The 15,123-nt window shown below is 44.1% G+C and overlaps 1 protein-coding gene across 2 annotated transcripts; it reads right to left on the reverse strand.

Moving 5' to 3' along the window:
- Positions 1-1,780: 1,780 nt before the first annotated feature.
- LOC128461813 (GMP reductase 1) lies at positions 1,781-10,066 on the reverse strand. Of its 2 annotated transcripts, XM_053446936.1 has the most exons (9): positions 9,667-10,066; positions 7,181-7,300; positions 4,316-4,399; positions 4,063-4,236; positions 3,906-3,987; positions 3,341-3,447; positions 2,961-3,003; positions 2,699-2,858; positions 1,781-2,582 (listed from the first exon to the last, which is right to left on the reverse strand). In XM_053446936.1, the coding sequence occupies exons 1-9, from the start codon at positions 9,751-9,753 to the stop codon at positions 2,402-2,404; spliced, it is 1,038 nt and encodes a 345-aa protein (XP_053302911.1). In that variant the 5' UTR covers positions 9,754-10,066; the 3' UTR covers positions 1,781-2,401. The 2 variants fall into 2 exon arrangements, with proteins under 2 accessions (XP_053302911.1, XP_053302913.1); XM_053446938.1 differs by lacking the exon at positions 4,316-4,399.
- Between the last annotated feature and the right edge of the window lie 5,057 nt (positions 10,067-15,123).

Below are 15,123 nucleotides of genomic sequence, written 5' to 3' on the forward strand. Positions count from 1 at the left end.
TTTCCTATCTAGATACAAATCTCATTAATTGAATTGATAAGATTAGGAATTGGTCTCACTTCACAGAGCATGGGATTTATTTCTGTTTCATCACAGCTGAAACAATAACTGACATGTATTTGTTCTCCAGACCTCCTCCGGATTTTCTTCCATTGCATGTATGACAAGGACGTCAGTTCCAAGGGCGCGTTCTGCAAGTCGGGGACGAGCAATGACCTGGCCGATCAGCTGGGTAATGGCGTGGCCCTCAAGACCGTCACGGCCTTCTTCACCTGGCTGCGGGAGGCGGAGTCCCAAGATGATTGAAGAGAGGAGACCCCCGGGGGACAGGGCGTAGCAGAACTACGTCCTTACAGCAGGACGACAAGTTTACGTCTGGAATTTTTTCTTCCTATTTTTTCTTTTTTCTTCCTTTTCTTTTGAAAAACATAAACAAAGACAATAAAAAGTATTTTAAAAAATCTCGTTCTCATGATTTGTTCTTTCCATGGTTTGGTGCTTTTGGGGGTTATGACTCAGTGTGTCTGTGTGTGATGAACTGAGACAGTTGTGTTGTGTTGGAAGTTGCCGTAGCATCGTCAGAAGACCTGTGTGATCAGACCAGGAGAAGCAGCTGAGCGAAGAGCTGCCTTCTCTTCAGGATCAACGACACAGGTTCCACTCGTTTGGTCTGTTAAGTTGTCGAAGCCCAAACAGTCAAACAGCACTGTGTCGTTGAAAGTGTCTCAGCAGCTTGTCGCCTCATATATTTCTTATTTGTACCATCTTTTGTATGTGTGTATCTAGGTTGTGTGTTTATGAAGCTATGACATGTTGGAGTGTTGTCCGGCTCAATGTGGTCACGTGACCACCAGATCGCCCAAAACACACCCATTGTGAACATGGATAGCGGAGACTTATTGGTTGACTGGTGATTCAATTAATTGGCAATGATTTAGTTAATGTCCAAGCAATACATTTGCATTGATAAATATGACTGTATATAATTGTTTGACAGGTATTTTCCAGAACTGAAGATTAGACCCAAAACCCTGAAATATTAACTTTACAATTAAATGCAAATATTGTGCAAATGTTTTTTTATTGCTACTGTTGCTTTTCCTCAGTGAAGGTTAAACGCTCATGCTTCAGGATATGAGTTCTCTGTCAGTGTGTGTCTGTGCGTGTGTGTTCTTAAGGGGTTTGGTTTTTTTACTCTTGAAACAAGTCACTTTTGTTTACAGATACAAAACGGTTGTCTACCACTGCTGATCAGAAGAAGTTTTTTTGTTGTGTCTCATTAGACAGAGGTAAACAGATGTTTGTTCCATTTTATTTCCCATGAAGGTTTTTACTGAGGTCGTTTATATATTCACAAATATTGATTCAGTTCATGTTTGTCATGATTTTAAATTGTCAAATTGCTTCAATTGTTTCTCTGTGACAAGAAGTTAAACACTCACTGAACCTCAGGCACAGTAGTATTAGTAACCAACCAGTTTCAGTTGAGTTAGTTATAGTTAGATAGTTAAATAATTGAAACTTAGCAAGTTAACAACCAACATGTTTAAACTCCAAGAAAATTGTCGGTTTGACTCAGATGTGACTCTATAGCAGCATAAACCATCTGAAATATACTGAATGTGTGAAACAGTTGCTCATCTTCAGGTTCCTCTGACTCAGATGATTCATCCCGACACAAGCATGCAGACTTAAAATGACACATAAAGAAAGTCGAATGTGGTGGTGAAAATGATTTGCAGAGCTCGGAGAAGCTCCGAGTAATGATCAACACGAGAGGTGAAATCAGCAGAGGGCTCTGCATTCACTTTATTGCGACATGAAGATTTCTCCAGTGACAATTAAAGGGCGGCGTTTCTGGGATCTTGCACACATTGATTGAAACAATCCTTCCAACCGATCGGTCTCCGGAGACGTATCAGACTCCTGCTGCCGAGTGTGTTTACATGCAAAGTGTTAGCTCCCATCCTTGATATGCTGTTACTGTAGAAATGCTCAGGGTAAACGAGTCTTTAGAAAGATATCAGAAGTACACATGCCTCAGTGGAGGGTTTCATGTCCCTAGGCTGTTATAACTGAAACATGTCATTTGAACATGACCCATTCAGAAATGAAATCAATAGCACATTATGTCTGTAAGCATGTAAACGCACTCGCTGTAGGTTTAAGGGAGGTGATGCTTCTGGGAGAAAGTTTCAAGTCAACCTGCAGGAAAATAACATTCATGACAGCAGATATCCTGAGTGACAGCGGTAAGGTCATTGTGTGTGTGTGTGTGTGTGTGTGTTTCTCCTCCTGAATGTTACACAACTGTCCTAATATTGCACATTTGAACTCTGCATAACACATGTACAATGCATATTACGCAGCCTTATATGTGTGTGTGTGTGTCTACAATCCGCTAAGTGAACATGTGGCTTGACTGTTGTGTGACACGGATGAAGGTGGTTCTCCTGCTGAGCTCTTTCAGCTTGGCGGCGCCCACGTAGGTGCAGGTGGAGCGCAGCCCCCCCAGCACATCACGGATGGTGTTCTCCACGTCTCCCCTGTACGGCACCTCCACCGTCCTCCCCTCAGATGCCCTGAAGGAGAAGGAGGGAGACACACACACAGAACTCAGGCCCAGTGAGTACAGGTCTTTGTTGAATCATCAGGATGAATCAGAAACTCGCAGCATCTCCAGACACCAGTGTCTCACCTGTACTCAGCGACCCCGCCCACGTACTTCTTCATGGCCGTGTCGGAGCTCATGCCGTAGAAGAGTTTGTACTTCTTGCCATTCTTCTCGATGACCTCCCCGTTGCACTGGTCGTGGCCGGCGAGCATTCCCCCCATCATCACAAAGTCGGCCCCGGCCCCTGAGGAGCGGAGGCAGAGCAGACGTGGTGCTGGTTAGATTCTGTAGATCATAACTGTGAATCTGTGACATGAGAAGAAACTACAAAAACCACAAGTCTCACCAAAGGCCTTGGCGACATCACCGGGGCAACTGCAGCCTCCATCCTATACAGAGAACAAATTAGTCACATGGGCTCAGCCAGACAGACTGAGGCCCCCCCTAGTGGCCACATCCTAGTACTATATTTATCATCATGAGACTCTGACTAATCACTAACTGTGATTTCAGAAGATAAACATATTCTCTTAAAAGCTGAGGCTCTTATATTGATCTAATCAATGGATCAGGTTAATATTAGTTTATTATTACACTATCTTTACCTGACTCGGCCATAGTTGATATTTTTGACAGGTGACTGATTCCCACCAGCAGAATAAGAAGCTTTAAGTATAGTGTACTTATTATATATACTCTACAATAATACTTCGTTTTTGTACTTACAGAGATGATGTGTCCTTTCAGTCCATGGGCTGAGTCTGCACACTCTATGACAGCACTGAGCTGTGGGTAACCCACTCCGGTCTTGATCCTCGTCGTGCACACAGAACCTTCAACACACACATTGGAAAAGTCAATCTTCAGACCACTATCTATAATAATAATAATAATATGTACTTCACGTACAGCACCTCATAATCAAACCAGTGCTCCAGTCTCTCTTTAGCAACCTGAGAGCTGTACCTCTCACCCTGAGAGTGGAGCATGGACTCAGTGACTCTATAATGCGTATATATGCTAAATGTGCTGTAAGAAGCACCTGGAGACTATAAATTAAAAAGAGAAAACACCAGGAGGGGCAGCACTAAGTGAGGAGGTTACCGGTCCGAATCCCAGTTTGGGCCTTTTTGTGTGGAGTTTGCCTGTTGTCCCAGTGTCTACATTGGTTTTCTCCGGGTTGCTCCCAGATTGGGGTCAAACTGTTGGACACTCTAGATTGACCCTAGGTGTGTGTGTGTGTGTATTTCTGTGTGGACCCACTCCTCAGACTATGATCAGATGCACCCACCTGGCCCGATGCCCACTTTGATGATGTCGGCCCCGGAGAGGATGAGCTCCTCCACCATCTCCCCTGTTACCACGTTACCGGCCTGCAGAGGCACAGAGGACGTTACAGTTCAGCACGCAGCTCTAACCGGACACACAACCGCCGGCCTCTCTCTTACCATGATGGTGTGTTTGGGGAACTTCCCTCTGACCGTCTTCACAAACTCCACAAAGTACTCGGAGTAGCCGTTGGCCACGTCCAGACAGATGTACTTGAGGGTGGGGACAGCTTCCACGATGGCACACAGCTTCTCCAGGTCTGCGTTGCTGCTGCCGGAGCTGGCCGCTAAATGCTATGAGGAAGAGTGGAAAAGATCTGTATAGATAAAATGTGCACTCTCAGGTTCCTGTAGAGATGTGGGCGACTCTCACCTCCATGCATTCTGGATGAGCAGCAGCAAAGTTCTTCCATTCCTCTACGGAGTAGTGTTTGTGAATGGTTGTGAAGAGGGTGTGCTGCAGAGAGACAGAGAATATACAATATTAAATACAGTAGAAATCCCCCCCCCCTGTAACTATTTGTGATATTTCCTTCTATAATATGGCACCATGGTTTCTTAACTCCGCCTAGGAGGGTGTGTTTTCACCCCCGTCCATTTCTTTATTGGTTGGTTTGCAGTGTTGTGCATGAACGAACGCAAAAGAACGCGTTCATTGAACACATTCTTTTTTTTATTCATATTTGACTCTAACCGCAGTCTATCACTGCAGCGTGTGCGTCAGGGACACACCTGAGGCGGAAGCGTAAATTCTGTGCGAGCCGCCGCCTGACTGTTCACACAGGGAGCCATCCAGGAGGATGTTGTAGATGCTGGCTTGCCTGTCCACGGAGCCACGGGTGGTGACATCAGCAAATGTCCCTACTATGCTGCCAAAATGAGTAGGTTTTTATACTTCTCTTTGTATGCATCATGCTGAGGAACTGTTGTGAGGTGAAATGAAAATCCCTTCTTTTTTTTCTGTTCATGCTGAAATAAAGTGGATTCACTTGGTCTGACGTTTTCGATCACATCTTTATAAAACACCTCATACGCTTCACACTACAAACCCTATGGGGGGGGGAATGTTTTCTGAGAGAAGATTCCAGATTCATTCACTAGACTGGCACTCAGTAGAGCTCAACAGAGCCGTATAGGTTCATCTCTGATCCATGCAGCTTCCTTCTAGCAAGTTGTGTGGTTATTGGTCCAGTAGTTTATTACATAAACCTATTGACTGACAAATCAGAGATGAAAACATAACCTCCTTAGCAGAGGTAATACAACCTCCACCCATTTATCAAGGAAATGTCACCAACATTAATAATTATTAGAAACACAACAGGAAATTAGTAGTATGAAATGTTTCAAGAATATCTAAATAGTTGACGGGTAATTTTCTGTTGGTCGACCTATCAATTCATTTATTAAAAGCTATTTCCCCCTGCTACTTAGTCTATAGGGTTTTTATATCGTGTTTTATTTGCAATGTATAAAGTGGTTTATTTTTGTCGTGCACTGATTGCTGGTTGTACATCAAATTGTACTTGAAGGATATTAAAGATTTTCTTTCATGGACAATAACTGGGTTATTCTCTAACAATAGGTTTTTAAAGCATGTTAAATCAAGTATCTAAAATCCAATAATATAAAAGTAATTTTTAAGTAAGGCTGTCAAATATATGTATTAAGGTAGAAAATATTTTCTCTGAAGTGTGTATCAAAAGCAGCATAAAATAACACGGACACACACACGGTAATTTGGACATGTTGTTATTCTGATTAGTTCCTCAGGGAAATCATCAGGTGGTGTGGCCTAGTAGGTAGAGAACCAGTTCTCAAACCAGAGTGTCCTGGGTTTGAATCCCACTACTCTCAACTTTATACTGATCTCTTAAAATTGGCAGGATTTCTCCTATTAATTGCAAATTATCTTACACTATGTAAATTAATTAAATATAAAAAAAGGAAAAATTTAATTTAATTAAAAAAATAAAAAAAAATAAACTGCGCCCGCGCGCATTGGGCTTTTGCACAGGATGTGCGCATTGGGCTTTTGCGCAGGATGTGCGCGCGCAGTTTCTATTTTTTTTTTTTCCCTATTTAATTTAATTTTAAAAAACATATATTTAATTTGATTAAATTTTTTTTTCATTTAATTTTATATTTACATTTTTTATATTACATTTCATCATCATTTCTCCGCGCTGGTTCAGGGGTAAATGATGCTGGTCTTCACAGGTGACTGACCTACGCAAGCCTGAAGCCGCCACCCCCCCACAGGAGATAATGTGCTTGTGTGTCTGTGTGGCCGCTACGCTGCCGGTGCGAACAGCCCAAGTATTTACCATGGGGGAGGAAAGGAGGCGGAGCGCTTTTCACAGCGCTTCTACCTCCGGTGCGTCTCCGGGGTTAGAGGATGATGGTGAGATGTTAATGTATTGTTTTACATTGCATGTGTCACGTCATGATGAATCAGTCTCCTATGTCTCTGTACCAGGAGCCGCCCCTGTCACTGGTTATCTTGGCTCGCTGTCTGGTCGGTAACCAGCCGTCCGGACCGCTCCGTGAATAAGGAGGAGGAGATGTTTCTTTACTTGGAATGCGGCCACTTTATTTCTCGGATCTACAGCAGGAGCAAGACTCGCATCACCTCTAGGTGCTCCGTCACTTCTCGTTATACACACTTTTAGCGTCTTTTCCCACAATGCCCAGGTGCACTACGTCACACACTACAAACGTTCCTTAAAGGGGCAGGCCATACCTGCAACACAACAGCTCTCGGTCTCATACAGATGGAAAGAGAAAGCAGAGAGGGACTTTTACACACTGTCTGATAAAGATTCTGACAGTAAAGGCAAGGGGTAGTGATGGATAAGGTTTTCTTTAACAAGTTAAGTCTTTCATTCTCACTTTCCACCTTAAAACTATGAAACGAACTGAACTATGAACTAGTTCAGAATTTAAATGGTGAACTATGACCGTGAACTATTCATGTTTACTTGTATGAACTGAACTTTGAACTAGTTCATGAGTGGTGTGAACTTGCACAACACTGCCTACAACAGAGAACAAGCCTCATCCCACAAGTGAGCAGATGTTTTACTGCTGCTAGGACGAGGCTTCTAATTCATGTATTTCCCCCACGGCAGCATCCTGGTTTCTGCTTTGTGTGGAAGGGGACACGCTGACGAATGCAAAAACAACAACAACAACACAATGATGCTGTTGTTTATTTTATTTCTACCCATTCACTCACTTGGCTGAGGACCTGCGCCATCTCAAACGTCCCTGTGGTGTCCATGTTGGCGGCGATGACAGGGATGCCGGTGTACGTCTGCTTGGAGTTGCGGAATGTGTAGGTCCTCTGAAGGTCCACCTGCAGGCGAAGAGAATAAAAACAAATGTTTTTATAAACCTTTTCTTCCTTCGCTTATCATGTATTCTGTGACTGATAGATTATCTATCTTGCTGACTCAGGGATGCTGCAGATTATCTTAGAAGGGGGGGAACCAGCTCAAGTGACTCATGTGCTGACCCTGCGTTGTCATAATGGGGGACGCACTGAATCATTTAGACCCAGTGCTCCGCTCGGCCTGTGTCGCAGCCTGTAACGTGATCGGCTACGTGAACCAAGCAGAGCTCACTGTGTCACACTGGCTGCTCCTTTTACAGGGAAAGTATGTGTCTGCAGCCGTGATGCAAATCATAGGTATGAGTCCCGCCTCTGTGAATAAATATTATCCCAATGAGTTGAAAGGACAGGACTGTTGGCTGCAGTTTGCAGATGTTACAGCTTTAGTGCAACTCACAAAGACGAAATACAGATTCACACAATCCTCTTCTAACAAATTGAGTCAGTCAGTACGATGACCTTCTAACAGTTCACTAATACACAAGTAAATGATATTAGGAGAAAACATGGTGGATTGGAATGCTTTGAGAATCACTATTTCTAGTTATTATAACAAACTGCAAACTCATATTAGCTCCAGGAAAAGTGAAAAGGTGCCGTAAAACTAATGTCATATGTTTAAGCCAACAGTTTTTGGGGATGCTGGATCTTTTTGTTGAATAGACATGAGCTATTTTATGTGCAAAACTCTTTCATCTGTAGAAATAGTCTAAAAGCTCAGTTTATAACCATCCAAGGTAGCAGACAGGAAATGATGCAGCAGTTCTGGCCATTTTGTCGCCCGGACAAAACGGATGTGAGCCTCAAGTGGACCAAACATCCCAGTCAAGAACCACAGTCAAAACGAGGCTTCAATGATAAGAGACAGAAGAAAGTGTTGAAAGAAGAATGGGAGGGAGGAGCGTCCAGGCCACGCTCGTCCATCTTCTTGATGCAGAGAATCAATGCAGGGCCATTTCTCACACAGGCAGCTGACTCAGCAGGATTTTTAACAGTCATGCGACATATGATTCAGATTGAAACAGATGTGAAAGGACATTCATCAGGTGTCAGACCTGTGCATGTCATCCATTTAAAAAAAAGAAGGATGTAAAATGAGTTCCATGATTTGCTTTGTAATTTGCATCAGACGTGTGATCATCTGCAATAAAACGTGTCGCTGCATCAGTGTGTGACAGCAGCTCTGTGTTTGTGGTCCTGATGCTCTTTATCGTCCGTGATGTTCCGACACCCGTCTCCTCTCCTATAAACAACTCTGTCACTGTCGGCTGTCTGAGCTCCGAGTCGACAGGAGGATTTCTGCTCCTGTTAAACGCTGCCATCATTCAAACAGCAGCCGTCACGGTGTCGACAGAAGCTTCCAGAGTCGTTTCATTTGGCTGCAGCACCGACATGCTGCAATGAGCTCAGACGTCCATGTGGGATTTCAGACATTTTTCTTTGGATGCGCCGTATGAGATGGAGAGGATGAGCTGAGATGTATAGAGTTGGTGTTTACTCTACATCCTGGAGTAGCTGCTGTTCTCTGAGCTGTGGTGTGTGTGTCAGTCATCCCTGATATCAGAGTTGTGTATGGAATGTGCTCTGACTGACCACGCGCGCTACTATTTTTAAACACGTCTACTCAGAAGCGCCCGGCGTCTCATGTTGCATGCCAAGCTCCCACCTTCCACCGGGGATCTAGTGATCTGGTGATCTGGTGATCTTGGGTTGGCACCAAGCTCCTGATCGAGTGAAACAGATCTAAGTTGGAGGAAGCTATGAGGAGGACGAATGAGGGGCGGATTGTTTTTGTCCCTGAATCATTGGGTGTCAGACACAGCGAGGCCTCTTCAACCGGCCTCACATGTCAATAACTGAGAGAAATGTTTTCTGGTCAAATCTTCCTTTTCACCTCTGCTCTTCCACTTTTTCTTTTGTCGTTTCACTTTCTTCTCAGTCACTTATTGCTCTGACACCGACCTGTGTTGTTTTCTGTCCTTTGAGAAGGTCACCTCACTGTTACAGTCAGGCTGTAGGCTTTTAGAACGTGGTGCACACATACTGGCTTCCGTACAAGACAATGACGAGATATTAAATTACACTCAGTCACAGTACTCAGCTCTACTCAGACACCACCTCATCAATGATAATATGAGAGTAGCCGACGGGGTAAGAAGGCCCCAGAATGCTGCCTCCTCCATTTATAAACAGTCAACACATCTCTATTACATCACCCATCACAGAAACTGTGCTTCCTGAGAACAGCTGCCCCATGAGAAGGGTCCTGATCTCCAGTTTGATGAAGCTGTAACACTTGATAACATTATGACGAGTATTACTGCACCGACCTCTGAGCGACTCTTCAGGCTGCTCCTCTTGGGTCTGAACAGGACATCCTTGAAGTCCAGCTTGAGGTCTGAGTCCACTCGAGGCATCTTGGATGCCCAGAACACTGATGACCACGATGAGGAGGATGAGGAGGATGAGGAGGATGAGGAGGAGGAGGAGGAGAATGAGGAGACTCCCCTGAGAAGAAGAACAGCAGCAGCAGCAGCAGCAGCAGCAGTGGTGGAAGTCGCCGGTCCTAAGCACAAGCCACCAAACCCGAACCTCCAGACGGCCAGCGTATTTATAGCAAGAGGGGGCCCAGCCCAGCCCCGGCCCCCATGGCTTTATTTGGGCCTGGACTCCTCTCTCTCTCTCTCTCTCTCTCCCTCTACCTCCCTCTGTCTCTCCGTCCCCCCTCTGCTCTCTGTCTCCCTCCACTCCTCCAGCCTTCTCTCTCTCCCCCCCTCTCCTTCAGCAGAGTGGCAGGAGCAGCGGTGGCCGAGCTGGAAGGCACCGTCCCAGCCAGGCTGCTGCAAACACACATTCTCTCTCTCTCTCATTCTCTCTCTTACAAACACACACACACAATCACACACGCGCACACACACACAAACACACACACACACACACACACACACACACACACACACACACACACACACACACACACACACACACACACACACGGCAGCACTGCAGTGGGTTGAACGCTGCAGTGCTTAAGAGCACACCTGCTGTCCAGATAGGGCACTGCTCCCCAAGCTGCCAGCAGATAGAGGAGGGGAGAGAGATATAGAGAGATATATATATATATATATAGAGAGAGAGAGAGAGAGAGAGAGAGAGAGAGAGAGAGAGAGAGAGAGAGAGAGAGAGAGAGAGAGAGAGATGTGCAACACTGGAAAATAGAATGTAGCAGTGAGAGGTTGTTCATTGATTAACTCTCTAAAATGGAAAAGCCATGAATTAGTCATGTGGACACTGAGCAGAACATGAGGTGTTGTTGTTTCATGTGTTGTTGTATCACTTTTTCCTCTCTCCTGATGGAGTGTGAGTCATATAAAGTGTTGATGCTTCTGATGATCTATCGTTTGTTCTGCTTCACTAACGTCAACTCCGCTCCCTGAAGAAATTAGTTATTCAATAATAATAATGATAATTGTTGTAGTAGCACTCGCAGTGGATTCATATTAATATTACTAGTACTATCATTAGTCTTTGTATTATCATTCAAAGCAATCTATCTTGATGTTCCCCAACATATATCTAATGGGTCTTAACTAAGTATAAAGCATCATTCATTATTAAATATCACTATTTCCTGTAATGTTAGGAATTTATAAATCAGCCCAAAACATTCACATCAAACCCTAAAAATGAGTGCAATAATGTATTTAAAATGAATATTCAGCAATAAATGCAATCATTAAACATGAAAGGTTCTGAGCTTTTTTGCTTTATGAACTATATTTACAAAATACTTCTAACAAAGGAGCATCATTTGATGTCATTAAATTAAATCAAAGAAAAGTAAACCTTCACTTCCTTATTTTTAGATCCATGAGGCTGTTACTACAAACTTGGACCAGTAGGTGTCAGCAGAGTGACAGAGAACAGCTGTAGAGCTGAGCTCTCCGGGGTCAACTCTCCTTGTTGAAGTGTTTCCTGGCAACTCGATGTGCCTTTGTGATATTTATGTGTCTATTTGTCACCGGCTTTGCAGCAGTGCCACTTTGTTTCTGACTGGCTTTGCTTTGTATTCCCTCTGTGCAGGAAGGGGAGCATGAATGAAAACAGAGAAAATGATCGTTCCCTTCACTGAACGCCAGAAACAAAGAGATGGATCAGGTTAACAGTGTAAAACTCTGCTTCATCATTTCTATAAGGGAATCGAACAAAGTTTAGTCAGAATTATCTACAACTGTGAAGTGAACTAGTTGCAGGTGCTATAAACCAACCGCTCTTTAACCCATTGGCCCCGGCCCAGTGAACTGCATTGATTAGAAGGTGCTGAATAAGGTCGGCACTGTACGGGCCCCTAAAGCGATAAACCTGATAAGGACAGTACGTTTGGTTTTATCTGTGTCTCCTGATTCAGGTGGTTTCAGCCACAGCTGTAGTCTCAGGTCTGATGTCGGCTGTAGGTTAAAGTGCAGCGAGCAGCTATCTCTGTTTGAACAGTAAAGTTGTATTGCTTCTATGTCAAGAGTCACTTTCACTGGCTGAACATCGTTGACCTACAAGAGACCCTGGTCCCAAAAGCTGGTTATGTAGACCCTGAGCTTTTTACTTTTGAGGAACAGATGGACTGTGTTTGACATTCATGGTCCCCAGATGACTCACCTTAAAGATGTCAATGATCCCCTGACGTAAGGTTCACATTTATGAAATGTCTCAACAGCTGTTTGATGATGCATTCCCATGAAAATTTGCGCAGACATCCATGTTCCTGCTCCCCTCAGGATGAACCACAGTGAGGCTGACTACTTAACTCTTAATCTTGTCTCATTATCAGCTCCAACATTTTACTGTGTCATATCTTAGGTTTATGACCGAATGACCATTAATGAGGCCAGCCAGCCGCAGATGAACTTCAGCAAAGCACGTCCACGATGTCACTGGTTTATTTAAAGTTTACGTTAATAGTATTACGTTAATTCATCCCTTAAAATCCCGCAAGCATATAAACACTAATCCAAATCACAGATCTCATATTCATGTTTACCAGAAGATGGTGTCTGTCGTTAGTCAGTTAGTTTTTTCTTGAAATCCTTATTTAGATGGAAGAACGAGTTTCGTTCTTCAAGATCCATGTTTTATTCTCCGGGAAACTGGTGAAAATGTCAAAATCTCGCAATGTAAAAGGGCCAAATCACAAACTCCTGTGGATGTCATTTGTTCTTTCTTGGCTAATGTCCCATCCTCAGTTGGGACATTAGCCACGAGCTTCATTGACATCCATCACCTCCTAATATTAGCTAATGACGAGGAAGTGATAAAAAGAGGTATTAATAAAACGTGTGATAGTCTTCATCCTGAAGGTTAGACACTCAGCCCACACAGAGAATGTAAAGCCTCTGTCGTCTATTATCGCTCCAGACGCTAAATATATCTATAACAATCTCTGAAGGTGACGTGCAAATGATGACACTTGAAATTCTCTGCATAGGGAACATTGTTGAGACTGTTTCAGTGGCCGGCTGGCTGGTGGACCCACGTGCACTTAGACAACACACACACACACACACACACACACACACACACACGTTGAGAGAGGAAACATTCCGAGCGTCTCCAGCAGAGCTACGTGTTTCCCTCGGCGGTGTGTGTCACCGGGCCAGGCAGATGTGAGAACCACGTGGCCGTGGGCGCACGTGAAGATGGCGAGGCCCTTTGAAGCTCTCCTCCTGGCACGAGTTGAAATGACGACAACTTAAATATTCCATTTGTTTCTTCCATCTGATTGATCCAGGGAATGAGGAGGAAGGAGGATCTTCACAGTCGGGGAACACGAGTAGCTCGGTGTTGTGAAGTTCAAACCAGAAATTGCAGCAAGATGACTTACTCTGATTATTTATGCTCCTATTTTCTTACATGGACTTCCCTCCTCTTGTTTTTTTTTTTTTTTTTAAGATTATTTTTTTTGGCATTTTTTATGCTTTATTGATAGTTTTTAAGAGACAGAGTTGAAATGGGGCAGAGAGGGGAGTGACATGCAGAGAACGACCGCGGGCTGGAATCGAACCCGGGTCCGCTGCTGGCCGAGGCCCATGGGGGGGACGCCCTACCAACCGAGCTAAGGGCGCCCCCCCTCCTCTTGTTTATTAGATTAGAAACTATTCACCACCTCCATCCCTGTCATGTAAACATGTCATTTTTGGAACGTTTGCTGAAAGGCTGGGTCACATTAGAACCATAAACACAGTCTTGCTTCTACAATGCTGAATACTACAAGGCTCCAACTATGGTTTATCTGCCGTAGAGGTTAAAAAGCACATTTGTGTGTAGGCCGGTCGTCTGTCTATCACCTGATCTTCACACAGTCACAACTCACCATAAAACTGTAATTGTAATTACCCTCCCCCATCCTCAGTATCTATGCATTACCTTCACAGAGGAGGTGACGTGTTTGCTTGTGAGCAAGATTACGCAAAAACTGTTGAATCAGCTTTCCTCGAAACTTCATGGAAGGACCTGGTATTAGTCATATGGAGTAGTTTAACAAGTAAAACCTTAACTAACCTCAACCTCCTCAGTTCTCGTTTTTCTATTTGTCCTCTGATGTCTCCCTCTGCTCACTTCAACCATCCACAGTCTGTTGGTCATTTCTCAACACGGGATTAACGTAGCTGTGTGTAGTTGTATTAGACACATTTAGGATTAGTGACACAAAAGCAACTGTTCTCAGAATTTTCACATTTCAAAGAGCTTATGTGCTTACAGCCCTTTTTCGGGATTTTTCTAGTAATATATCATAATACTGGAAGTGTGTCAACTTTTTCTCCTGATGTGACTTTTCCTGTTTTTAATGCTTCGCCTGTGCAGAGGTCAACACTTCATCCTGTCACTGTTGTGAAGCCCGATTTCTTTCATTCCACATCCTCGTATCATGAGGATAAAGTATAACTTCACAGCCAGATTTGATCCGATGCTGCTTATTGAGTTTTGCATGCCTGACTGCTAATGGCAGCCTTCTTCATATGTCCCCCCCCCCATCCTCTCCCTGTCAACATCGTCCTTGGAGTTTGTTTAATGGCACCGAACCCTGAGAGAGAGAGAGAAAAGACAGATAAGAGAAGGAAAGAGGAAAGGGAGAAGGTCACAGAGAGACAGGGGGGGTTCAGAGTCAGATTAATAAGGAGCTGCTGTTCTCTCATCTATTTCCAGACTTTAAAATCACAGTCCAGCGGAGCTTGTCATTTCTCATCAACAGGCAGAGTCGGTCCGAACCACAGACGGTGAGACTTTCCGCAGCCTCTCCCAGCCCGATGACAGCAAGGGACACGTTGACCTTTTAGTGTTGCATCCACCCGGGGTGCTGTGGAAACCAGGGGAGCGATGTCAGGGCAGGTATCCACCTGACACAGCCTCACACGCCTGCGGGTGTTTTCAGATCCTCTCCTCACCGTCATACTCTGGACATCTGAGACCGGGTTTTATCAAGAGGCAAACTGATTCACCGGATGTCATGACTGATCAGATCATGATAAAAAAAAGGACTTCCATGTAGTTTAATTGTGAAAAACTTCCCAGTAAAAAAGGTGAATCAACCCTACGGAGCAAAGGCCTGTTCTCATGAATGATACATAAGAGGAAGTGGCTGATCAACGTGGTGCAGTGGTTCCTAAATTCTTTTGGTTTGGTTACAGCTAAAAACTCGTTACTAACCCCAAGAAGGTTACGTTTGTATTATTGTTTCTTAGCAGGATTACGCAAAAACTGCTGGAGGGATTATTACGAAATTTGGTGGAAGGATG

This window comes from Pleuronectes platessa, chromosome 18 (assembly GCF_947347685.1).
Source record: "Pleuronectes platessa chromosome 18, fPlePla1.1, whole genome shotgun sequence".
NCBI lineage: Eukaryota > Metazoa > Chordata > Actinopteri > Pleuronectiformes > Pleuronectidae > Pleuronectes > Pleuronectes platessa.